This window comes from Daphnia magna, linkage group LG4 (genome assembly GCF_020631705.1).
Source record: "Daphnia magna isolate NIES linkage group LG4, ASM2063170v1.1, whole genome shotgun sequence".
NCBI classification, from domain to species: Eukaryota; Metazoa; Arthropoda; class Branchiopoda; order Diplostraca; family Daphniidae; genus Daphnia; species Daphnia magna.
In genome coordinates, this window is record NC_059185.1 from 1,546,618 (window position 1) to 1,572,921 (window position 26,304).

The following is a 26,304-nucleotide window of genomic DNA, read 5'->3' on the forward strand; positions in this document are numbered from 1 at the left end:
GCCCTAGCCCTTTTTCTTCTGTCATCCTCATAGAAATATACATACAGAGTAAGGGGAGGGGAATCAACATGCAGAAGTAATGCCTGCAAGGGCTAAACTTATATACAGTAGAAGAACAAGAAACTTCATATATATACGTGAGTGTAGGGTGTAACCGTTGACGATTCGACCAAACTCTTATGTGTGTGTGTGTGTGAAACCCCGTCCGTCTGCTACGTGTTTCATCAGCCATGCGGATGATGATGATGATGCGGAATCAATATTTTCTTCGTCTGTATATATACACACAGCCGGAAAGAGGGTCTTTCCATAACGTGCCGTTCGCTCGATTTGATTTTTTTATAGGCCTTCTTTCTATCAAATGTGTATACTATACAGTAAAAATCAATGTCTTACCTACACACAGAAGTATAAACAAGTTGCACGATAGCTTGAAGTTGATTCCAAGTAGAGCACGCCTCCCGGATTGTATGGGACAACGTAAGATATAGATGGACATGTTTATGATACGTATGATATTGATGATCATGTGCCCAAACAAAAATACGATAGATTCTTTTCCAATATACTATAGATGATTCTGGATAAGACTTTTGTTGCCTCAGTGTCGTTGCATGCATCTTGTATACCGCCACCGAAATATAACAAGTAAGATTGGCATGATTGACGGTTTCGCTGTCACACGAGATATAGATTTCCAGAGTCATCTGTACAACTTGATATGCTGTATACACGCGAAATACGCCACGTCTATTGATTTGTACACACGGAAGGTTAGACAGCGTGGCACTAGTTTTAGTAAATAATATGGAATTATTTTTTGCTCGTCGTAGGACAGCATACATGATCGATGTTGCTAGATGTCAGAGAGTTCGCCAACGGGTTAAAATGGGGCGAGTGCCTTGTGCTCAATGACTCTTAATCTGATAACATCGTTGTGATTCTCTTATACCGTTCTTTAAGGAAAAGTAGAAAGAGATACCTAGTTGAATACCTAGTTTCTCTTTACCCATTATTCATTAGCAGTTTATGGATGTTCTTCTTTGCCCTTGATGCTGCCCCGTTCTCCTTTGAGGTTCTTTGTGACAATGTTCTTCCTTTCTTCTATAGAGAGTATGCTCGTCAATCTACTTTGTCTTTTAACATTCACGATTGATGTCCTCTTCCATCTTTAGAAGGAAAATGTGTATCAAATTACGTCAAGGTTCTAAATAATTCGCCAAAATGTGCATATACTAGGAATCGGGGCAAAAGAAGAAGAGGCTTCATCATAGACTCATTTCATTCGCACCATGCCTTTTAGTTAAAACAGCTGATTCTCATTCAACTGGTTTTGGCGGCTTAAAAGATTCGCAGCTCTCACGTCCTGACCAGCAATTATTTTTCCTTCCTTTTTTTTCAAACTGTATGCTGATGATTATGACGATGAATATTGCCAGAGGTTCTTGTTTTCATCGATTGGCACGATGGGGAATAGGAAAAAGACAAGTCATTGGGCTCGACAGTCGAGCCTTTCATGGAATGAATGGTTCGATGATTGAAATTTCGGATGTAGTTACTCAAGCTATCAAAAATAATGAACCTGTCGTGGCTTTGGAATCGACAATCATCACTCATGGTATGCCTTATCCCGCAAACCTTGAAACTGCCCTCAAGGTTGAAAATGTCATCAAGGCTAAGGTATACTTACATCAAAGTCAGCTTTTCATTAAACAAAGTCTGTGCTATATTTCTTTTCAATAACCGTGAAGTAAAAAAACCACAATACCATGCATAATAAATGGCCAATCTCAAAGTTTCCAAACTGTCTCATTAATGTGAGATGAATTCTTGTTTTTGGTCCAAATCAGGGAGCTGTTCCTGCTACGATTGGAATAATTAAAGGCCGTGTTCATGTGGGATTAACTGCAGACCAACTTGAGTTGTTGGCAACCATGAGAGAGCCCTGCCTCAAAACTTCTCGAAGAGACTTACCCTATGTTCTCAGCAAGGTAAAATGACAATTTGCAAAATTCAAATGCATTTGATTACATATTCTTTTCTTGATGCTCTTTGCAGAAAATTAATGGAGGTACAACAGTGTCTGGAACCATGCTTGTAGCAGCCAAGGTTGGCATTCCAATATTTGTGACAGGTACCACATGCCGATTATTCTTCTATATTTAAAACATAATTTCTTTCCATTATTCAAATACCCACAAGCAAAAAGTTATTCCCTTCTCTGTTTAAGAAAAGCCTCACTTTCACTTCTAATTCATAAAGATGATCGACCGCCCTTGCTGAAAGATCGCATAGATCAAATAAACAACGCAATAATGTTAAAACCGGAGAGTAGGCCTAATAACATAGCCAAGAAAGAAGAATTGATTGATTTTTGTCCCCCCCTTTTTTTTTAGTCGTGACTTGGCTTCATTACTCGTTTCCAAGGCAGCACCGAAAGTAGCCCTATGTGTATGGTTACCATGAAAACGTCATGGGCAAGCTGCATGTCCAACACTATTTTCTCTCCTATCACTTGAAGCCCGTCATAAATTATAGATCCATCGCTGTCGCTATAGTGTAACAGCTGACTTTTTAACTAGCACGATTGTGATGACAATGTTATTTATTAGGAGGCATAGGTGGAGTTCATCGAGGGGCCGAAGAAAGTTTCGATATTAGTGCCGATCTGACAGAACTTGGCAGAACTCCCGTCGCCGTCGTGTCCAGTGGGGTAATCAAGCCTTGGCCATTAATTATCTCGCCACTTTTGATAGGATCGATTGAGCCAACTAACCATTTCTATTTAATCATCAGGTCAAATCGATTTTGGATATTGGCAAAACGTTGGAATATTTAGAAACACAAGGAGTTTGCGTGGCGACATTAGGATCAAACAATGACTTCCCGGCGTTCTTTACACCATCCAGCGGATTCCAGGCTCCTTATCGGCTGGAAACGACGACTGATGCTGCTCGCATGATCCACCAGAGCTTGGCTTTCGACACTGGTAGTGGTATGCTTATCGCCGTGCCGATCCCCGAATCCAGCCAGGCTGACGGTGAAACGATCGAACGAGCCATTCGAGCCGCCCTGACCTTGGCTGATCAGCAAAATATCCGAGGAAGAGACGTGACGCCTTTTGTCCTGTCCCAAGTCAATCGGCTAACATCCGGCGCCTCTTTGACAGCCAGTAAGTTTGTTGAAAAAATCGATAATTCTCGTCTTCGTTTCCAAGCGATTGATCGTGTCGACGTTGGCACTTTTGCCGGGTGGAATTTCAGATAGGGCGCTAATTGAGCATAACGCTGCCATCGGAGCAGCCATTGCTGTGGATCTTGCCCGTCTAAGACAATCAACGTGAGTCCATTCCTGTTTTTCGTTTTTAAATTTTATTATTATTTATTCTTTGTTGTTTGCCAATGCTCAATCGGAAACTAAAGGATATCGACCGGGAACAGTTGCTCGACGCCACCGCTGCAAAAATCAGGAGATCATTGCCCTACGGTAGGATAATTCCTTCCAAACGTATTTGACTTTTGTTTTCTTGCGAATCCAATGAAAACGAAATGAAAGAGAAAACCGAGTTGTGAAGGCAAATCCGTGGAACAAAGTCAGAGTTGTAGTAGCCTTCTTCTGTTTCTCTGTTCCTACAAGCTTTTGTTCTTTTGCGAGCAGCAGCATAGACACAATCCAATTTTGATGCGCCCCCAGCAGCCCCTTTTCCTTCTCCGTGGCATCCCACGAGCTCAATTATATTTTCCCTCGCTGTCTAAGTCGATCTGATGCGCTCGGCGCATACAACTCTGCCTTCTTTTGATATACGGGGCACTCTCAGTTTGAAAGGACCCTCGCAACAAAAGAAAAAAGAGATTCGAGAACTCGTCCTATTATTTTACTGCACAATCCTCTTCTCTCTTTTTTTGTCCTATTGAACTCTGACGTCTTCAATCGAATGTGGAAAGCTCAATTAATCTTTTTTCATTTGATTGACAGGTCGTCATTGGAGGATCCATCGTGGATTTGGTGGCCGCCGTTCAGGAGGATTCTATTCAAGTTAGTGCCTTTTTAAACTATTTTCTATCGAAGCGAATGGCCAGGGATCAGACGCGCGCGCACACCCACACGCAGAGTTTTGATTTTTTTATCTCGTCACATCCGTCGATGCAAAATTGAACAAGTCGTTCCCCGAGAAAAAACGGATTATTCAAATACCGTACATTCATATACAATAACGATGAGTACAATATGTATAGGAGTTGATGGCAATTTCCACACAGTAATTCATAACACATTTTTGAGTAAATTCATTTTTTTTTTTTTTTTTTTCAATTTGTTTTTACAAACATTTTGTCTCTCTGGAAGTTGTTTTCCAGCTGAAATTTAGTAAAACACGCCTCAGGTTATTATTATTATTTTTTTTTTCTTAAAGAAAAGCAAAAGTTTGAATTCCATAACAAACAAAAGTGTCCAAAATGAATGACTTGATAATGATGAATATTTTAATTCTTTTTAAATTTAAATCATTGTCAATCATTTTGGACGCTTTAAAACAAACGAAATGAATAGACACAAAGAAACCATCACATATTCGCACGTCTAGCAAATCTCTTGCTCATCACCAGAAAATGTTTAATATATTACTTATATATATATTATATGATGATATATGTATATAAGTAACAATTGACAGACGACGGCACTCCCGACAGATAATTGACAAATTAAATTAGGAGGAAGGAAACAAAATAGATAAGAGAACTGATGTGTACACACGCGCTTATGGTATTATATAGACGAGGGTTTAAATTTCGGTATTGAAAACGCTGATAGAGTAAGGAGAGTAACAAACAGAAGAAGAGATTTGTGGATGCGGTTTCGGATCACTTGTGTCAGGAGAAATAGAGAAAGTCAATATTGGCAAGGCCAGTCGCCTCTTTTCATTTCTCTTTTTCTTACCACCAAAATCTGTTACCAGGAGGAAAAGTCTTTCAGGCGAATTGAATTCAGGATTTTCTTTTTTTTATCTCACTGGGCGCACGTACACACACACACACACACAAAGAATGGCTGCCATTAAAAAAAAAAAAAAAAACTCAACTTCGTGATCAGATTATCGGGTTGTTTCCTCTTGTTGTTGACTTTCGGCCCCTGTTCCTGGGCGAATTTTTCATTTTTTTTTCTCGCCGTCGCCTTGACGACGTTCGACAAAAGATCGTGGAAGATTATTGAAAAAAAAAAAGGAAAAAAAAAATTGCTTTTCTTTTTATTTTTTTAAATCTGAGTTTGTTTGATTTCCCTCAATTCGTGATATTCATTATTGTTGCCATTGGGCCGGCCCGGCCAGCCGTTTTCGTGTTGTTGCTGCTGCTGCAGTGGCTGTACCCAGTTGCTGGTGCAACTGGACTGCTGTTGAATTGTTGTTGGCGGTACTATTGTCGTCGTCTGATCGGAAGGATCCCATTCTTTGTGGATAAGTCGACGCTGAGGCGGGCCCGTGCTGTTGCAGCTGGACGGCAATAAAGCGCAATGGCTGCCCGAATCTGAATCGGCGCCATTGTCGTTGTTTTGCGGCAATTGATGAACCGTTCGATGTTGTTGTTGTTGCTGCTGCTGCTGCTGCAAGTGATGAATAGGCGTGTCGGGTGGACTGAAGAGGTCATTGTCCGTCTCATTGTCCCCTTCTTCTTCTTCCTCCTCCTCCTCCTCCTCCCCTTGCTGTTGTAGTTGGTGCGGTTGTTGTGGTTGGACAAACGGATTGATGAGGTGGTACTCTCCGGATGAGAAACTAGACTGGCGACGAGGGCGGGGTATCCTCAGGGCGGACAGTCCGGTCGTTGATGCCGATGTTGTTGTCGTCCCTCCGCCGGAAGGCACTTCTCCATTGGGCAAGTGGGTCGACTCTCTGCTTTGTTGTCCGGCCGCCGTGTTGAAGTTGTCGTGCAAATCAGTTGCCACTTCAGTGGCCACCAGGGCCGGCGGAATGGGAGCGCCAGTGCCTCTGGCCATGACGGCCCTGATTCCGCTCATTTCGCAATGAGTGAAGGGCATGTTGTTAGCGGGGCCGGCCCCGGCCGCCACGCCCGTCGACGAGTTCATCAGCGCCTGTTCGCTCTGCAGGATTTTGATTTTGGCCACCATCTCGCGCAGCTCGTAGCGCAAAATGGCCAGGAAACAGAGTTTGATGAAGGCCAGCACGCAATAGCCGAGCACGAAGAGCGTGTCGCCCGTCATGTGCAGCCACGACGAAACGTATTCACCGCATCCGGACTCGTGCACGTCGCTGACGTCGCCCACGCTGGGCCACACTCCGCCGCACTCGACCGACGGCTCTTGATCCCCTTCGCTTCCATCATCGTCGTCGTCCTCCTCTTCCGCCTCTTTCTCTTCGGCCGTCACAGTCCGATGTCTGTGTTGGTTGGAGTGCTGTTGATGATGCTGGGCGTCTTTCTTGTGGCCGACGGACGGACTAATTGGAAACGCTGGAGCCGCTGTTGTGGTCGTCGCTCGTCGCTGGATGCGGATGGATCCCTGCGGCGGGATCGCAGTGACGGATCGATGGTTCAAACTCAAATTCCCCGCCAATTGTTGTTGTTGTTGTTGCTGCTGGAGGTGGAGCTGTTCTCTCATCATTCGCTCGTGATAGCGTTCGTTGTAGTCCCTCAATTGCTGGCGATGTTTGCCCGTCCCGTAGACTTCCTTGCGGCCGGGAGGCACTTCGCTGGCCATGGTCATGAAATGTCCGTTTTTGCGCAACTGCTCGCTGCTGAAACTGGCCGATTTGCAGCACGAATCGGGCAGAGGCAGTCGGCTGACTCGCTGATCGCGGATCAGCGACGGCCGCAGCGGACGGCCGTGCGGCGCAGACGGAACGTGCACTCGATTGGTGGACAGTCCGGCAGGCTGCCAGGCCGGCCGGTCTGCCAGGTTGGCCAGCCAATGCGAGTTGTTGAAATCGGCCGGCGATTCGACGCCGCAACAGCGGGCCGATCGCTGCAGCAGGTCCCACGCGGCGTCGAAATCGGCGTCGTGACCGTAGTCGAGGCTGAGTCGATTTTTCAAGTCCGGCACGAGGCCGGCCACGAGTTTTTGGAAGCGGAAGACCCAGACGAGGCCGACGATGATGTCGCCGGCCAGCAGGACCAGCAAAAGGATCCAGTAGGAATTGAGGAGCTTTTCGCTGAGCCGCAGAGCGCCCAGACATCCGACGACGGGCAGAACGGCTCCTTGTAGGAAGAGGGCGGCGTAGGCGTAGACGACGCTCGGCTGATGCGCAGCCACGGCGGCCGGCGGCAAAAGCTGTCGCCTCGGGTCGGACAGCAGGACGGCCGCCACGGATGCGAAGATGACCACGCCGGCCATCAGGACCAGATTGGACGCGTAGATCCACAGCCGGTAATAGCGCATGGCCTGCAAGGCTAGCCGCACCTGGGCCGAAACCATTGATGATGGATGGAATGGTTCCGTCTCCAGCGCCCCCCAACGGCTAGCGGCGGCGGCGGTGGCAAATTGGCAAAATTTTTTTTTTTTTTGTGGAAAGAAACGCAAAAAAATGATATCCGAGTTTTTTTCTTTTAATTTTTGCGCCTGTTCTTAAACAGAAAGAAATTTTAATTGAAAAACATAATATGAGAAGAATATCAATGTCCTTTTGATAAGGAAAAAGAGTTCGCTTTTAATGGGGGGTTTTCAGTGTTTGATCGACATTCATAACGTTCAAATCGCGGAATTTTGTCGGGATCATCAGTCAACCTGACTGACACATCTTTCTGCCCGTTTCACGACATTTTCCTTTCAGTATTGCGCCATTTTCCGCTTTTCTTTTTTCCGTCCATTCCTGTCGAGATAGTCCCGACAGCTGACGTGACCCATCAGTTTCCACATGTTTCTATTTCTATTTGATTTTATTTGATTTTGCGCGCATTTATTCCACACACACGCAAAAAAAAAAAATAGAAAGAGGAAAAGAACTGCGGAAGAAAAAAGCCGGAAGCTTCTTCATATGCGCGTTTCTTTTTGCGTCGGTCGTCTCCGGCACGGGGTCGATACTCTTTTTTTTTTTTCTTGGTATTCCGTTACGTTCTTATAGATTGGGGCATCCGTCAACGTAGTCGGATAACTCTCAATTCAATTCCCGTGTCGGTTTTCATGTTTGATTGTGTCCGATTTGCCGCCCACCGTTAACCGATCGATAACTTTGCGCGCTAGTAGCCTACAGTCATTTCAACGCCACGACTACTGCAGCGCCACCACCCGAGGGCGATTTATTTTTGTTTTGTTTTTTTAAGAAAAAAAGAAAGAAGAATATTTACCTGTTTTAATAAATGATTGAATGATGATTTGATTGGCGAAGATTGTTTTCTTCCCCCTCAACCCCCCGACCCGCAATTGGGTGTGTGTGTGTGTAGGAAGGATGTGTGTGCTGTGTGTATGTGTGAATATCAGTCGAATGTGGCGGCGATGGCGGAGCATCCGCAACGATCACTCAGTCCGTGATGATGTTGAGGGCGGCATCCGCCCGGCCCCAAGTCGATAGAACAACAATAAGCGGACCTTGTTTTAGGATGAGCCATTTCGTTCCTTCCCTTCCATCGTCGGGTTTTATCCAGCACATAAACACAAACACACGCAAAGAAAACGATGATGTTAAGAAGAAGAAAAATTGCGTTTCTCTTTGGCGCCTGGAACAACCAAGTCGAATGGTGATGATCATCATTTTTCTTAGGATTTTTCGAGTATAGAGTTAAGCTGAATGTTAAAGTAAATGAAAAAGAAGAAAGGGCTTCTTTGTTTGATTTTTTTTTTTTTTATGAAATGGAAAGAATAAAATACACGAGGTTGGATGGACCCTTTCGGTCACGTACGAGTTCCAGAAAAGAAAAGAAACACGTTGTTTTGGCGACCACAGAACGAAGGGCTTGGTCAACATTCATTTTGCTGGGCACTTTTATAGCTGCACACAAACTGTAGAAAATGAGCTCATTAATAGAACGCCCTCCTTTTTTTCTTTTTTGAAACGCCACCGCTAACTTGTATAATATTGGTCGTAACGTGCACGAACGGATTCTTTGTATTTTGGTTTGACATTGAGGTCACGCGAGCCATTCAATGACGTCATGGCGGTTGAGTGTCAACTGTCCCTTTGTTTTTTTTTACCGGCTAATGGCTCCTTGTCATCTGTCCTGTCCTCTACTTCCAGGAGCATCTTTAATTTTACGTAGGCCAGCCCAGGATGCGAAAGCTATTTTTAAGGTTATTATACTTGTGTCAGTTGTGTAATGCATCCACCTGCTTGTAGAACAGGGCCCGGACAAGCTCAAAGTCTCTCCCCGTGTATATACACAATTTTCTAACATCCGTCTCCATTTTTTTTTTAATAATAATAATTTAAAAATAAATAGCTCGCCTTTTATTTTTGGAAGAGGCTCACAGTCACTTTACTTGTGGTACTTAACTTTAATTGTAAAAAAAAGGGGGGGGGGTGAGTCCTGCACTCAGCCGCTTTTATCGATCCACTTTGTGTCTCTTCATTCGCGTCTCTACGTGAAGCAATTTTTGTTCGTGTATGTTCTCCCCTCTTTCTCCTATGGCTTCTTCCTGTACACAGAACTCTCTTGTAAATACGTTAGTTAACTACCATGCGGTTATGGTAATCTACAGGGCTCGAGGTTTGATTTACTAACGCAAAAACTATTCCATTTTTATTCATTTTTTTTTTGCGTTTTGTAGGAATCGATAGGGGGGGGGGCCTCGTGCCAAACGAAAAGAATATGCGAGAAAAAAAAATGTTCTTTATCTGTCGACTAGCAGACGAAACTTTGGTGCATGTCAAGCGTTCGGGATTGCAGCCGATGGTCGGATGATGGATCCCTTTTTTTTCGGCCATTTTTGCTGCTGTTGTTTGTATATGGCGTGTGTGTGCGGTCGGTTTTGATGACTATTTAATGGGACGGCAAAGTTTTTTTTTTCATTTGTTTGATTGCTGTCGAGTATCAGCTGATGCAACGTGAGAGGCAAACGTCAAACACATTTAACGAGGAAATGTCGCAAATCGAAGTTCAATCGATGCGTCAAGGGAAATTCTTTAATGACACGTCATTCAACGCCATCTTTATTTCAAATTTCAAAGCTTGAAAAAAAAAATAATTAATTAATTGGTTTTGGCCCAAAAATGGTTGTGACTTTGATTGATTCATTTGCCTCGTTCACTTCAACTCGATTTCAAATGCTTCACCATTGCATCGGGATTTATAAGCCTCAACGTCGTTGCGTCCGTATTCTTTCGCCTATTTAAAAAAACAAAACAGCGAGAGCCGCACGCTCGTAATCAAAACAAAAACGCCCTACTATAAATCGGGCCATCCACTCAAAGTCCCTTTCGCTAAATAAGTAGCCGACACACAGCACTCGAAACGATGATGTTGATTACAGTTTAACACGAATCACTCGCTGTTTTTATAGTGTTTAGTAATGAAATAAAAGGAGGGGAGATAGCGAGAGGATCGGGCGATACGCGGAAATGCTTTTCTTGTTTAAGTAAATGAACTGGAACAGAACAGAGAGAGAGAGGATGGGCCTGCCATTAAATATAGCGGCTAGGTTCTTAAACATAATACTGTCGCATTTAATATAGTATAGAGTTCTATAGTCGCAGTATATCGTCGTAAAAATGAATGCAATCGGCACCAACGCCCAATTGATGTGTCATGGGCGTGGTCTTTTTCTGTTTTCGAAAAATAATCCCTGTGAATGAACGCGATCGATAGATCGTCTTCAACTTTTATTTTCTTTCCCCCCGTATAGTCGAAGGTTTGCCGACTTAACGAACCGTGCAGACAGGCAGGACAATTGAAAGACGCAAGAAAACTTTTCAAAATTGAATTTCTTCTCTTTTTTTTTTTTTGTTTCATCGAAATGATTGACTCGACTGATGTGACGTGAATGTCAAAGAGCCTGAGAAAGTTTGGGGCTTATCTTCACGCTCCTCTCGGCCTATTCTCTTTTACTGCCGCCGCTGCTGCAATCGATGAAACACACCAGTTTCCCGATTTCCTTTAGGCTTCCGTATACGTGTGCATTTTTATTATTTGTTTCGTTTCGTGTCACGCTGCCCTGCGTGTTTGCCTCGGCTAAACATCGAAAAAGTTCGGGGTGGGTGGTGGAGGTTAGCCCTTCTGAACAACTGCCGTCTCGTATAGGAGACTCAGTGACGTCAATCGCGCATTTTGTCTCTTCTAACTTGTTTTCTCCACTCATTAAACGCCGGCCAAGAAAGAAAAAAAAAATAGTTATGCTCAAAGCATGGAAAGAGAAGGCAAGCGTTGCTGTGTGCCCGCAGGGGGATTGTGTGTTTATATAGGGCAAGCGAATGGCCAGTGAAACTGCATGAGAAATGCACGAGTTATATCACGCTCTGATTCCGCGACAGCCACAACTGCAGTTTGAAAAAAAAAAGAAAGAAAAATGAGAAGGGGGGAGGGCTACCTATTTTCGATTCTGTTGGCCAATAGGAAGACGGACGATTGGGCCATTACGTCAATAAAAAATAACTTGTGTCATCCTCATTCCTTTTCTTCTATCGATTTTCATATCAAGAATGGCGCGCGCCAGCATCGGCCCTTTAAATCAAAGCTGATGATTCTCGTTTCTTTTTGTGTGTGTGTGTGTGTGTGTGCCCATTCGCAGTCGTTCTTATCGATCCCATTATTTCGCCTACTGTTGTAAATTAACGTGGCTTTAACGTCATCTTTTGTTTTGATTATATCCGCAAACTAAATTTTTGAGTTTTACTCTGATAGTTTCTTGATTTCCCTCCCTTGACGTGTGTGTGTGGGGGGGGGGGTTGTTTTAGCGAACGCAGAAAGAAAAGTGGGAAATGCTTGCGCATAAGCTTGTAATTACTGCAATCTCAGCCAGACGAAGAAACACGACGATAGCAGAAGTGGGCGGAGCTCAAATGTTAATCAGTTTTGTTTTTTTTACCCTTTTCCTTTAGAAAAAAAAATAATTAAATGAGAGACGGCAATAAATTTGAGGTCGTCAGGACGTCATGACGAGGCTAAAAAAAAAGTTTTTACATGGATGCGTCGAGTTGGAACAGCCGATTTTAATGAATCCCCGCCGAGGTGCGGATGGCGTTTTTCAATTTTTTAAAAATTATAATTTGAAAGAAACTTGGCATTTTTCTAGCGTGAAAAAAATAATCGATATTTTTCATCAAGTGTGAGCCCGTCTGACGAGCGAAATACGCAAACCAGCTTATTAAGTATATGTTACGAGAAAGCGAACGCGCTCAAAGGTTTATGCAATATGATCGCCCCGCAGGCGAAATCGTTGATCACGCAATGCAAATCCCCCGTCGCTTTCGTTTTCAAACCATTCCGTGTGACATGTACTACGATGCAAAGTTGAACACACACAAAAAATGAAGTGGTACAAGGAGATTTTCGCGATAGGGAATCAACAACAATATCCGTATATTAGTTTCTAGTCTATACAGCGAGGAAAATGTAAAGACTTTCAAAGGTTTTGTTTTATTTTTTAATCTATTTGTTACACACGCTACTCTCCTGTTTGGCTTTAGTTTGATGATTCAGCTAGCGAACAACAAAAGGCGACACGAAAGAAATGGCTGATATCAGCGTCGATGAAGAATGCTGTGTGCAACACAAGAAGGTTATGCATAAATTACAGCACGCACACACACACACAAAGAAGGATTGATGCCATTTCGCACAGAACAAAAACATAAAACGAAGGAGCTGTAGGAAACAAGGATGAAAGTTTCATGGTAATTTGCAGATGTGATGATTTTTTTGTTTGCTCGACACGCAGGGCCTTAATCAAAACTGATTCTCATTCATTTCTCTGCTTGGAGAAATTGGGCCGTTTTGAAAGCACAAAAGGCAATTCAACTCGCCATTCAGTCAGTTGAAAAGTTCCTTTTTTTTATTTGTCTTTTGTCACGATCAATATTTGTATGGCGAGCTAAATAAAAGAAAAGCCCATCTGAAGCAATGAAGAGAAAAAGCTTTTGTCTGGTCGTGAAAACCAACGTCACACCCCCCTGTCGAAAGCGATAGCGAATTCGCTTTTGTTCCGTCTGTTTTTTTCTTAATTGAAAAAGAAAAATTTTTTTTAAAATGACGTCTGCGTAACGATGATACGCCTACGTGAACGTTGAAACTCTTTTAATTCACTTGGTGAAATGTTAGGGAGAGAAGCCTCAATCCGATGTTGAACGAATGGGATGGTATATACAGTTAACTAATGAACGCGGGATTGATCAATGGCTTCTTCAAGTAGAAGAGAGGCTTCTACAACCACCTGGTTGCCAATCACGAAGGCTTTTGAAAAATTGAGAAAAAAACAAAATTTGCCAAACGATGAGAAGAGATTGGCCTTTTTCGATTGTGTTGAACTGTGAAAAATGGACGTTTTTGAAGAGGGGACACGCGAGGGGGAAAAAAATGGAAAGGCGAAACAACAAATGGATCAATGAGAGAAAAGAGTCGATCGTTAAGGATCGGTCGGGAGTGGATGCTACGTGCTGTGCGTGACTTGTTCATCCATCAGCGAAAAGAAGAAAAAAAAGGGGGGGGGGGATTCCAAGTGCTGGCTAAAGAAAAGATCGTGCCAACTTTCGATGCGCAGTCTGTTTTTTTTATTATTATTTGCAATTTGACGTGAGGTTATTCTTCAGGGGATTCCCCTTCTGCCTATCGGATGATTTGATATTTTAATGTTATACTATTATCACGTGCCGATGTATCCATCTGAACGGTTCGTCGGTCGGCCATTTTTCTTTTGCATTCAAATTGGAAGTCGGATTAAAAATTTCGATTTGAAATCGATAATCAAAAAAATGGGTGAATTGGTGAATCCAATCTGAAAGCTGTTGGTGTTGTTGTCATGTCGATTGAATGAAGAAGAAGAAGAAAAAACGTTTCCTACTTGCTCTCTTCATTTCTTTTTATTTGTCGTGTACGTGTATATTTGCATTTTACAATCTCCCCCCACAAAAAAGGTTTTTTTTTTTTATTCTGATGGGAAAAGCAGAGACGGTTGATCGATCAACCAAGTAACCTCCAGGGTGCGCCAGTTATGGGCGTGGCCTTACACGATTGTACACAGTAGCAACAAACATTCGATCGCTGATGTTTTGTTTCGACGTCAGAAAAATGCCAATCGGAAAAGATGAGGCAAAAAAAAAACTCGTCTGACTGACGAGGAGACGCTAATTAATTAGCTTTTCAGCCGTCGGGCATGTCGGTAATCTTCACGAGCAAGAGTTTATGTTCTTTTTCGTTCCTCTTGTGCTGCCCTCTTGGTTCCTTTTTGCCACCGCTCTCGTCGTCCTGTTTGATTTGATCTTCTCCTCTTCGTCGTCGTGATTCAGCCCCTCCTCTCGCCTTTCAACGCAGGACATTCGTCAGAGTCTAGTAGAAGGATCTACTTTTCTTTTTCTGTTTGATTTGCTACTTTTCTTTAGAGTTTGATTAAAGGTGTCCCCTTTTTTGGGTGGTGGGGCGTGAAGGGACATTTTTTTTTTTTGTTTAATTTCCCGGGACAATATTTATCGCTGTTTTATGAGACAAATTCCTCCGACTCTTACCGATGATCAAAAGCGCGTAGCATTTTTATGTCCCTTTTGTTTTTCGTTTTTTTTTTAAATAGATTTATGATCCCCTCAGGATATAATGAATCACATTTCCTCTTGCGTGTCTACGTTCAAACAAAGCAAAGAGAATCATTTGACCTCGTCTCACTTTTCTCGTTCTCATCAACTTAATTTTAGAATGTCTCATTGTAGCCCCCCTTCCTTTGCTTTGGGCAGCCAAAGCGTTTCATCGACCAGCACTCGTCTCAATAGATAACAAATAACAAGAGTGCGTATATAGCTCAGTTAGTCGCATATATTGCCTCGCTATGTACCGTTGCTCCCTTGGCTGGGGGGGACCTCTTCAGGATAATGTCAAGGAGCCACTCGGCTGATTGAGTCTAGATTCTTTTACTCCTCGCCTCTCCTTTTTTTTTTAATCACGAAATTTCTTTATTTCCAAAAACACAACGCACGCCAACGCCCCCTACTTGATTCAAAATCATTTCTATACGTGTATCTCTGTTCCTTTGTAAATTCATCGACACGTTGCGAAACATAAAAATTTTTTGATTTGACCGATTTCGGATGAAAATGTTGTAATATGCAAATTGATGTCGGTGTGGATCGTTATTTCCGCACGAGCAATGGCAGGTCGAATACTACTCGAACTTAATTTGTGTTATTGTTTTTTTTTTTAATTCGTCTGCTAAATTGTAGAGCTGGGGGGGATGTTGTAGTCAATGAGACGATGGCCATATAGAGCATGAGCCCATACCTATATATAGGAATTTGACAACGTCCAAACAACAGAAGATAAATGCGTTCTATTGGGCCATTCTATAATTGGATGGCAGGGCTAAACAGTGGTTTCTGCCAGCAGCTGCCCAAAAACGCATTTCGGAAAAGGTTGAATGCCGAAAGGAAACTTGTTTTTGAATAAATTAAAAGCCAACGTGTCGACACGTATAGGGAAGCAATGAATTTCACAGCATCCAATCAGAATGTTGTGCCTGTTGAGAACTTTACCAAACAAAAAACCCCAAAGTTTGGTCCATTTTGTTTTGCTATTTTGTCTCTCTCGTTTGCCTGTATACGGAGGGCTGGCGACAACGGATGTGAATAGAATTTCAAAAATATAAACAAGAAAAATCCCCAAAGAACCCTGGAAATAGTGTTGCAGAGTAGTAGCAAGAAAAGCATCAACAGCTGCGCATCAGGCTAATTGAATCTGTCTAGTGGACTATTTTGTATGCATTTATTTGCATAATAGAGGAGCGCAGAGACGACGTTTGAAAAAAAAAAGGGTAAGATGATCGTTACTTGGCCTGCGTTAAAACATGCACAAAACACATAGAAGCGAGGAGGGTCATTAGCAAAGAATAGCGACAAGAATTTGTAATTTGATCGCAACGTTTTCAAAAATAGACGTATAGTAAACAATTGATTATTGCGTCACAGTCGTCGTAGGACGCGGGGGCTTTTGATTATACATGGTCCAGCAGATTGATGGAAAACGATCCATCAATCAGTCAATAAGCCTATTAGCCTATTTGTTATTGAGAGTGGTAGGTGCTGCCTGCGCCGATGGTATGGCGCGTCACTTCTCTATACGCCTAACAAGTTCAATAGGAGAGAAGGAAACAGCGTTTCGTTATGGTTGTTTTTGTATGTGTATGTGTGTGTGTCAATTTTTAATTATTGACTGAAGGCACACTGCGCCACACTGTATATATATGTGTGTAGCATACGTGAATAATTGCACCGAGTGCATGACGTCAGACAATGGCTGATCAATAGTTCTTGTGTGTGTGTGTGTGTGTGTGTGTGTGTAGTGCTCCTCCTTCTCTTTTCCTCCCATTGCGAGTTGTTTGCCCTCTGAGTTCTCTCTCCGTGCTCTACACACATAGTTCGGCTCGTCTTAATACCTTTCTTGTGTGTGTGTGTGTGTGCGCTTGCCTACTCATCCTCTCTTTTTCCCGTCGTGATCAGTGTGTAGCACAGCACTCTGCATAATCCCCTCCCTTTTTCTTTTTGAATTTTTTCGTTTCTTTTTTTTTTAAAAAGGACCAAAAAAAGAAAGGAGGAGGATGACATGCCCTCACGCGTCGCTCAAATCACGAGATGTCTCGGAGCAGACATTTTAATTTTTCTTTTAAAAGGACGATCGAAATTCTTCACACTTGTCTTAACGCTCGTTTAATTATTTTAATTTAATGACGCAATTATGGCAAAGCTGTTGAGACAGAGCGAATGAATGAATAATTTCAGGGGTTTTTATATTACCTGATGACGTAAGATGGACGTGGTGAGTGAAACGATTCTTTCAAGAAAAACAAAACAAACAGGTGAACCGGAAACGAGTGGCGGAGTTCAGTAAAACGTACGAAAATCACTTCAAAGGAAGATGTCGATAATGAAGCACTTGTCAATCAAGTCATCAAACACACAATCACGCACACACACTCACACACACACAGACACACACGATTTTTTTGGAATTTTTTCAATCAAAAATCGGAATCACTGATTGTCTGTTCCTCAATTCCAAACATTCTCCAAAATGAGACACGAAAGAAACTCGAAATCAAAATCAAAAAAAGGGGAAGAGATGGAAAACCAAAACAAACAAAAAAAAAATTTTTGTTTTTTGTTTTTTTTTTTTCCGGCGGAAGAAACGAGGATCTGATCCGTTGTGGCCAGCCTCAGACTGAAGACTGAATTTGCACGGTTGGCTATATCCAGCTCTTGTATGTGCAGTACACCTACCCTTGGTCGAGCGAGGAGTTTTCCCCTACGCCAGCCAAACCATTGGCGCTTGTGTAAAACCCTTAAACAAGCGCAGTGCCTTTTGGGCTTGGCCGAGCATCGCAGAGACGGGCACAATGCGGGGCTGGGCCTCACTTATTGCCTTGACTCGTACCCCCCCACCCTGGACAACGAGCCGACTACAGTACTAAGGTCTCAGCTGATCTCCTGCCAAGGAAACAGTGGCCCATTTACTAACGTTCCGCGTTCTGTATATACACACACACACACATGCCCAACTTTCTTTCATTTCCCCCTTTTTCTTTTCTTTTTTGTTTCTTTGTGAAAGAAAGAACGAAACTCGGCTGCGTTTCGTACAATCCCACCCCCACCCGCCAGAAAAAGTGGTGTTTGCGCAGGCCTAGTCAAAGCGGTTTGTGCATTGTCCGCGATGCATGTGTGGGGGGTACAGTTTGTTATTATCTTTTATTTATTTTTATTCGATTTTATTTTCCATTGTTCGTCAGCTTGGATGTCATTTGCAACGTGCATAACAAAACGGTCCTTCCTGCCCCCCTCTACATTGGGACGTGCCCCTCTGTGCAAACGACGGGTCCCGCAAAATGTTAGCGGCGTTTTGAAGTAGTTTGGGGTCTCCTTTTTCTTCTTCTTCTTCAAGTCTACTTGACTTTTTACACACAAATTCTCCTGTTTTCACGACCGCCACAACAAAAGCTGAGCGTGTAGAAGGACTCGAGTTTGTTTTCCCTTGGATAACAAAAGATTGGGGCCAAATGTGCAAAGATAATCAACTTTTACGCAATCATTCCCCCCCTCCTAACCTTTAAAAAAACAAAAAAAAAACACGAGATTTGTTTTCTACGTTGGACAGCGTCTCTCAATGAGAGATGCTTCATACCGTTTAATTAAGGCAACTTTGCCATGATTGCCATCTGTGATGAAATTACTGTAAAAAGCAATAACATTCCATTTGTTTTTGTTTGGTTTTCTCGGGGGGTTGGAATGCCTCGGATGATAGAGACCCCGTTTTGACACGCCCACTACCCCAGCATCTAGTAGATGCCTAATACTTATAGTTATTATCCATATCCGATATGGTTATGCCACAATCTATTGAGCGCGATTGGTGGCAAATGGATCGTTTGCCATTGGCCGTTCTCTCAGCTTTTGAATTTCAAATCCAATTTATTTATTTTTATCTTATTTTATTTTTTTCAAATAACATCCTCCTTCCATCTTCGTAATGATGGCGTCCTAATGTGCAGCAATAGAGTCACTCTGCCTTTTATTTGTGCTCCTAATTTAGTGTGTGTGTGTGTGTGTGTGTGTGTGTGCAGTCTCGATGCATATTCATTATCATATACTGTTTCGGATGCGCTGAAGCTAAGAACATTTTGCGCGTACAATAATTAGACGTGCAAAAGATGGAAAAGAAAGGGGGAGGTGCTCTTTGCCAAGCCAAACTGAATTTTCGTGCGAAAATTGCACGTGCAGAATAGCGGGGATATTACACAGCGAGTCCCGAAATCAATTACCTTGCGTGGGTCGTCTTCTATAGTTGTAAACAGGAAGAAAAAAAAAATTATTTTCCTTTTTCTTTTTCTTGTTCCATCTACTTTCCGTGTGTGTGTTTTACTCTGCGAAGCTCTAAATGAAGCGGAAAGAGAAAGTGCTGTCGTCCTTGGCGTCGAGACGCATCCTCCCGTCGTCGACTTGTCTTTTGGATCGATCCCGGCGGATATCCGCCACTCTTGTGTCTGTTGAAGGGACGAATGGGCGACCAACAACTTTTGATAGCGAGGTGGGGAATAGAACACACACCAACTGCAACACACAACAGAGGGGGAGATAATGGGGCATTTTTCCGCATCGAATGATGACAGTCGAAAAGATAGCGCGTGCCCAGCATGCCGACGCAACTGCACACGCGGTTTAATGGGTGTATACCGTTAGCAGGTCGTTTTGACGAAGTTATTCGTAGGACGAACGAAAGAGAGCAAAAGGGTTGGCTAACTCTTCTAACTACATATATCGTCCATGGTGTTTTAACGACGACTCTGAGCAGCTTGTTTAGACAATAGACATCGTATACAACAAGCCTCTCGGCTTTGACTATAAATAGGGCCGGAATGCGCTAACAACTCGGTTGATTCCCTTTACTATTCAACAAAAACAACAACAAAAATGCTCCGGTGCTGTTTGTAAATGGTTTCCTTCTTCTCGGTTGTAACGAATTCAGGAGCGCTATATACACAAAACATCAAAGAAGAAGAAAAAGAAAAACCTTTGACTTGTTTTTAATCTTTTGCGGGTTGTGACGGTCTCGAAGAAGGACTCATCGATGGTTAATAGGAAGTTAATTAAAGATAATTTAAAGTTAATTCGTTGTTAACTTTTTTCATAGTTGGGTAATGGAAAGGATCCGCATGGGCTTTCTGTTGAGATCCTCATGCCGCCAGAGTACTCAGTAGCCAGCAGGTTTAATTTAATATATGTATATATATACTGTATATATTTGGTTTTAAATGTAAAGCGTCAACTGTCTAAAAGTATTTATAGTTTGGTTGTAGATCAACCGTGAAAAAAAGAAAAGGCAAACGTAAACCTCACTGGCAAAACCGTGAAGCAAGACCACAATACACACGCACGCACGCACACAATAAATAATCATTAAATGTGTGTGTGTGTGTGTGTGTGTGTGTGTGTGTGTGTGTGTGTGTTATGTGTATTATAACAACAAGCTGCTCCTTTTCCTTTAAGAGTTTTGATTTATTCTTTAATGTACATTTCCTTTTTTTGTTTTTTCTTTCTCCTCTTCTTGTTGTCCGGAATACGAAAATACAAAGACATCCGTCTTGTGTGTCTGTTAGAGCTGCTGTGTTTCGGCTTCAACTAACCCACCCGAAAAGAAAGTTAGAAGCTTGTAACGATCTTTCTTTTTGGTTTTGTTTTGGTTTTTTTTCGATTTTTTATTTATTTCAACTCTTGTTTCTTTTTCTCTTTTTCAACCGACGATGCCGCCCCGGAAACACACATGTCTAAACACGCGCACACACATAGATGGATGCGAGTACCCACCGCGGAAGTATCAGTCGTTCGTATGGCGGCGTCGGCAGAAATTTGGCAGACGGGCTGAGTCGACTAGGCAAAAGGCCGCCACTTTTCGTATCGGTCGTCGGAGACGATGAATCCGGACGGGATCTCATCCGGCACAACCCTTTGATGGTAAACCACTTAAATCTACATCGTTTTAATTCCTCCTTGCATTTTCTACTTAGCCAAAAGAACGGCGGGATGGGACCCAAATTCAAACTGCGTTTTAACTGTTTAATTATAAGGGGACCCTAAGGTCATAGTCAGGTCCTTTTTGTTTTATTTTGTTTTAGGTAGAAGAGGTTCGTGCTGTGCCTATCCTGCTACTTTTGCAACGGACCTCTATTAGATTACACAATAGGGCCAGAGTGCGTGTGTTTCGCATCCGCGCTACTTAGCAACGAAAACGAGTAAGGTTGGGAAGAAGCAAATTGGAGCAGCTCACATAGTCCTTCCCCTTTTTTTTTCTGTCTGCGAGAAGAGAGGACTAGGGAGCGGGGGTTCGTTATGGGTGTGCAACTATCGTTCTCGAGATATCCGCTAATTGGGCGGGCGGGACAAACTAGTAGCACACACATCAGAAGGCTTATATAGGAAAAGAGGAGAACTATTATATGTAGGGGGAGGCAGGCTCGATGATGCGAACCTGGCAGATGTTGTAGACTTGTGCCACCACATCCAGATCGATTTCCGTCAAGCCATCCATCCATAAACTATAATGAACAAGAATGTATATAGCTAAAGCTTACCATTACTGAATTTCCGAGCATCTCGTCTGTTTCTACCCGTCCTCGTTTGTTAAGATCGTTTTTCTTTTTTTTGCTTGGCATTGTAATCAAACACTCGTTTCGTAACCATACAGGATAGTCGTGGAATCTTTCGACTCGCTTCGGCATCCACCGCTTCTTACACTGTCATCCTTGATAACAAAGGGGACTGCCAATTTGGTATCGGAGACTTGAAGATTCACAGCCAGCTCACCGTTGACAAGGTAAACAATAAATAAGGCTGCAGCGTTAGGGTAGCAATTGTCGCTTTTTTTTTTTTTATGTGTAGGGGACACTACCCTGAATGAAAGTGACAGCACAGAACTGAATTATTTAAAAGATCCAATCTATTTTCGTCAACTTGCAATAAAAAAAAGGTGAGGCAGTACGAGGAGGACATAGCCAAGTGTCGCTTGCTCATTATGGACGGAAACATCGAATTAACGACCATGGAGTACATCCTTGACCTCTGCCGCTCTACCAGAGTTCCAGGTAAGACACCAAACATGTTCCTGGTAAAACTACTTTGCAAAAACAAAAAAAAAACATTACAGCTCACTCGACGATTTACTTTAAGCAATGGACGGAGATGAGATTGTGGAACGAAACGATTGATAAAAAGATTCACAGATGCAACTGTTGTAGCCCAAAATATTTGAGGGTGAGACACATTTTCAGATGTAAATCTGGCTGCCGTGGGATTGCATCTGAACAACTAGATTGCTGTTGGCTTTCTTGCGTCCCACTGTCCTCTTGGCGTCCTTTTGAGAATAGTTTGGTTGGTTTGGAATTATTTTATGTTAAACTGCGTGAAGAGAACTTACGAAGTAGAAACTTGCTGTTGCAGCCATTCCGATAAACATGGCGATTACGGCGAATGCGTAGGACCAAGAGAGGTAGTTAAAATTAGGGTAGAGCATCCAATCGCGCCTCCAACATTGTCCGCCAAACACGGCCACCGACAGGAAGAGACAAAAGGATTTCAAACCATTCATCAGTGTGCAGACAGAAAGGATCTGCCACTGGTATCGAAATGTGAAGTTGAGCGCCCAACGAACAAGAAGCATTGTTGAGGCAATGTGGGCAGAGCAGGAAAATATCAAGGCCAGCGTCATAAAAGCCTGCACTGCCATCAGCCAACCTTTATAGAACACGTGAAAGAGTTGTGTAGTAGTCGGCTAAGGAAAGTGTGACTTTAAATCTACCTGGCAGCAACCATTCCCAAATCACAAAGTATGTCTTGCTGAAGACATAGTGGCAACCATCAAAGAGGTCATCAAATTGATAGTTTGGGTAACGGAATCTGCTAAAACAAAATTCCCAGAGACCCATGTTCTTGAACGGGCTGTATGTGTCTTGCCATGAGACTAGCCAGTGTGGACTATAAACAAAGGGTTAATTGGCATTAGAAAATTTGACAGAGAATTATTGGGATTACCTGGCAAATGACATAACCAAAAGCATAAGTGATATAAAAGACAGAATGGATCCCAACATCAGTAAACCTGTTAACGAAATAATTTCATTCGCGTCATGTTGACAGTTACACACGCAAATCCACTTGTCTTCGTATTTGTAATGCACAATTGTTACCTGATGTTTTGGGAGCCTTCTGGCCATCAAGTCCAGCCATATTGGTTTATAAAACGAAAGCTTTTTTTCTTTTTTCTTTTCTTCTTGATTTATATTTTGATTTTTACTGTGCGTAACGAAACAGGTTTCAAGATTTGCAACATAAACAGACGCCGTTTAAAATTTTCTCCCCCTTCTCCTTGATCTTAACAAGTGTGCAAGGTGTGGCGCGATAGTCGATTGTTAACTATCGATATTTAGTTTACATGTTCTTTTCATTCAAAGGTGAATCTTCCAATTTGTTTTTAACATTCTTCTCTTATAGTTTGGTACGAGCCGACTGATACAAAAAAAGCAGCTAAACCATTTACGATAGTTGGATGTCGATCAGCGATTGCCTATACTTCGCCCAATTTGTCTGAATTAAAGAAGATAGTCGAAACCATTCAGCCAGGACTGTCCTGTAAAAATGATTTGAATCTTAATCAAACTATCGAGGAAATTCAAGACCCTCTTACCAAATTGTGCATACCGCTGCTGGATACCGCACAATGCATAATGGTCACTTTAGGAAAACTGGGAATGATGGTAATTCAACCATTAAGAACAACTCGTCGATTTATAATCGTTTGCCTTCGTTTGGTAGATTGTTCGCCGTGGAGCAAAGGCAGACAGATTACCAGTGGCTCCATGGCAGCACCAACCAAATGACGAAATCACTGCCACCTACTACTCGGCACCTACTGTGGACCACATAGTCAGCGTATCTGGAGCAGGAGATTGGTATTCAACTAAAATAAATTACAGATTAACTTGAGGGTTGCACCATTTATTTTCACTTTAGTTTGGCTGCTGGATTCATTACTGGAATAATCAATGGCTGGGAACAAGACAAATGTGCGGCGTTTGGGCTCCAAGCGGCTGCCTGCTCGCTCCGACATTCCCCTGCTGTCCCTGCAGCACTTTCAAATTTGCAATTATGCTGAGCATGCTATTTTTGCACCAAAAGATTTTGTTTACAATAAATCAGGAGGGAGTTACTCCTCCACTATAATGGGATGCCGTTCGTCAAGGACTTCTGAGTCTGCATTAATCTTGAAACCATTCATCTTACCGAAAGCAGCAATTCCTAGCAGACGGAAATTGCTCTGCAGTCGAGCACCTCAATCATCCTGAGCGTGTGCACGACAGAATCAGTAGAGGTGCATTAGGTTTCTTATTTAGACCAGAGTTATGGTATGAACATCAAATTAAATGAAACCCTGAACGCGACGTGAAACGCCTTACATGACGAATCGTAGAAATAAAATTTTATTGGCAAACTCGTTGAACAGTATTTCAGTTGAGAAGTACAGTAACACAATGATTTGAACAGAAATAACCCATAGATTAGCAGTCAAATCAGATTCATAGAAAGCCTATGACTCTGGTCAAACGTACGAAGAATTCAGAGTACAGAAATAATTTTGCATGATTTCGTTGCGTTTACCTAAAAAAATTACGAGACTATACTTTTAAGTAAGCCTAGAAATAAACTGGTTGAGTTAACGTGATTTTAATCTGATTGATTCATTGAAGCAAATGCAACAACCTAGAAAACCTGTTGGCTTTCGTCAGAGTCATATCTATAATCATATCAAATCTATCACCGTCATAGAACCCTGGGGTCTATGACTCTGCTCTGCTATGACTCTGCTTTCGTTTAAGCACTCTGCGACTCTGGTTTAATGTCGTATAAAAATGTAGTTTAAATTTATATTACATATTTTTCAATCATTTAAACTAAGAATTCTAGTGTGGAACGTTTATTAAAATGTAATTTATCTTAATAAATAATAATCAATAATATAAATGTATTTCGGGTTTATCGGATAAAATTTAAGCTGGCAATGTTGTGCGACAGAACAATGCAGCCGAAGTTTTCTTCATGTGGTTAATCGGTGTTTTAAATCACTCTATCTCGTAGCATGGACAGAAGCAGTCAATCAAAAGTAAGTTTGATAGTTCTTAATCGTTAAACATCTTGGGAATCTTAGTTATGTATCATGCTTCTAAGTCCACTCGATGATATTCAAGTGGAGTTAGATATTTTTACCGAAATGATTTCTTATATATTACATCTCAATGATCGTTTATCATATTTTAATTATGTGACTTTCGTCTAATGTAGAAAAACTGTACAACAAGAAACATGGTTCGTTTTTCTTCGACACGTCCTGAATCTCTGCATGAATCGTTGGTTGAACTGCGAAAGGAATCTACATCCGTCAGTTAAATATTCTTGGAATCAGTCCTGTACTCCTTTACAATCAAGGTAGGTGGGCTGAGATTTTTTAACTAGTTCATATTGCATTTCATGAGGAAAACTAAACTCGATGACGCTTTCATGAAATTGAACTCTCTCACTGATCGTAGCTGAAGTGTAATATTGTTTTGAAATCTAGACGTGTATTTATACATTGTTGTATGTAGGCAGGGCTGCATCCCTCATGCTGGCCTGGTTTGGATTTACTGTCTAAATTAAAGGTGAGTAATTGCTTTAACTTATGGATTTTTAGGTATATGATGAATGCTTCTAGCTCATAACCCAGCTCGATGAGGATTCTATGAAATTAAATTCCCATACTGAACTTCTTGTGTTGCTAATTTTTCTTGCTGTAGTGCAACATAATGAGTTACTTTAATTAACAGGTGTATTTGTCAGCCAGAAGCCATGATAGCAGAAGTTGCTGCTTACCTCATACTGTATTGGATTTACCTGGTGGCTTGTCTGACTTGAATGGTGGGTAATTGTTTCTAATTTCTGAAAGTTTAAGTATATGATGAATGCTTCTAGCTTATAACCCAGCTCGATGAGGATTCTATGAAATTAAATTCCTATTCTGAGAACTTCTTATGATGCTTGTTATTCCTGCTCTTGTGCAATTTAATGGAATCTTGAATTGATACACAGGTGTATTTGCTGCCAGATGCCATGGTTGCAGCATTTGGGGAATCACTGTTCTTGGAGAGTGATCATTATCTATTTGGTTCATCCAGTATTCCACTACATGGCTGGGTAAAGAGGGCCAATTTTATTCATCTCTTCCGATGTAACCACGTGGGTTTTGGAGTATGATTTGGTAAGTTAGATTGTTTTGAATCGTTGATTTACTCGATTAAGTGATGAACCATAACAGATAGGGACATATGAATTAAAAGGATTAGAACATCTGTTGCTGAACAGTTTCTTCTTTACGATAGTGCTGCCAATTGTTGTACCAGGTCTAAATGCTTTTTTTTTTTTTTTTTTTAACAGGATGTTGCTGCATAATCGGGATGAGTGATATTACCAAAATCCTGTGGTGACTAATATTGTTTGTTGAAATACACCTGTTAGAACGTTAAAATTCCTGCCCAATTTTGTCATTTATTAACCGTGTTCACAGGTAGCTCGTTATTTTCGTGGGTAAGAGAGTTCAATGTTTTTGGCCAGGTCAGTCGCTAATTACTTGCTACTTCGCCAGATTTTCGTTTGATTTATTA

General features: G+C 42.0%; 3 protein-coding genes across 9 annotated transcripts; 1 reads left to right on the top strand and 2 right to left on the bottom strand.

The window, feature by feature from the left end:
* Window positions 1-1,295: 1,295 nt before the first annotated feature.
* On the top strand, window positions 1,296-26,168 carry LOC116921268 (pseudouridine-metabolizing bifunctional protein C1861.05). 3 transcript variants are annotated; one of them, XM_045172987.1, is made up of 19 exons: window positions 1,297-1,680; window positions 1,851-1,991; window positions 2,059-2,134; window positions 2,613-2,713; window positions 2,797-3,172; window positions 3,264-3,339; window positions 3,423-3,486; window positions 3,976-4,035; window positions 20,408-20,572; window positions 21,303-21,431; window positions 21,585-21,699; window positions 23,105-23,367; window positions 23,426-23,562; window positions 23,624-24,770; window positions 24,950-25,093; window positions 25,252-25,305; window positions 25,471-25,561; window positions 25,733-25,901; window positions 26,078-26,168. In XM_045172987.1, the coding sequence occupies exons 1-14, from the start codon at window positions 1,408-1,410 to the stop codon at window positions 23,763-23,765; spliced, it is 2,118 nt and encodes a 705-aa protein (XP_045028922.1). In that variant the 5' UTR covers window positions 1,297-1,407; the 3' UTR covers window positions 23,766-24,770; window positions 24,950-25,093; window positions 25,252-25,305; window positions 25,471-25,561; window positions 25,733-25,901; window positions 26,078-26,168. The 3 variants fall into 3 exon arrangements, with proteins under 3 accessions (XP_045028924.1, XP_045028922.1, XP_045028923.1); XM_045172989.1 differs by lacking the exon at window positions 20,408-20,572 and having other exon boundaries at window positions 1,296-1,680; XM_045172988.1 differs by lacking the exon at window positions 25,471-25,561.
* Window positions 4,164-17,571, bottom strand: LOC123471515. Of its 5 annotated transcripts, none has more exons than XM_045172986.1 (3): window positions 16,865-17,571; window positions 8,292-8,559; window positions 4,164-7,465 (listed from the first exon to the last, which is right to left on the bottom strand). In XM_045172986.1, the coding sequence occupies exon 3, from the start codon at window positions 7,420-7,422 to the stop codon at window positions 5,254-5,256; it is 2,169 nt and encodes a 722-aa protein (XP_045028921.1). In that variant the 5' UTR covers window positions 7,423-7,465; window positions 8,292-8,559; window positions 16,865-17,571; the 3' UTR covers window positions 4,164-5,253. The 5 variants fall into 5 exon arrangements, with proteins under 5 accessions (XP_045028921.1, XP_045028919.1, XP_045028917.1 ...); XM_045172984.1 differs by having other exon boundaries at window positions 4,164-7,566; XM_045172982.1 differs by having other exon boundaries at window positions 4,164-7,571.
* On the bottom strand, window positions 21,537-23,009 carry LOC116935344. The gene is made up of 5 exons (XM_045172995.1): window positions 22,801-23,009; window positions 22,646-22,712; window positions 22,413-22,588; window positions 22,032-22,348; window positions 21,537-21,968 (listed from the first exon to the last, which is right to left on the bottom strand). The coding sequence occupies exons 1-5, from the start codon at window positions 22,838-22,840 to the stop codon at window positions 21,882-21,884; spliced, it is 687 nt and encodes a 228-aa protein (XP_045028930.1). The 5' UTR covers window positions 22,841-23,009; the 3' UTR covers window positions 21,537-21,881.
* Window positions 26,169-26,304: the final 136 nt, after the last annotated feature.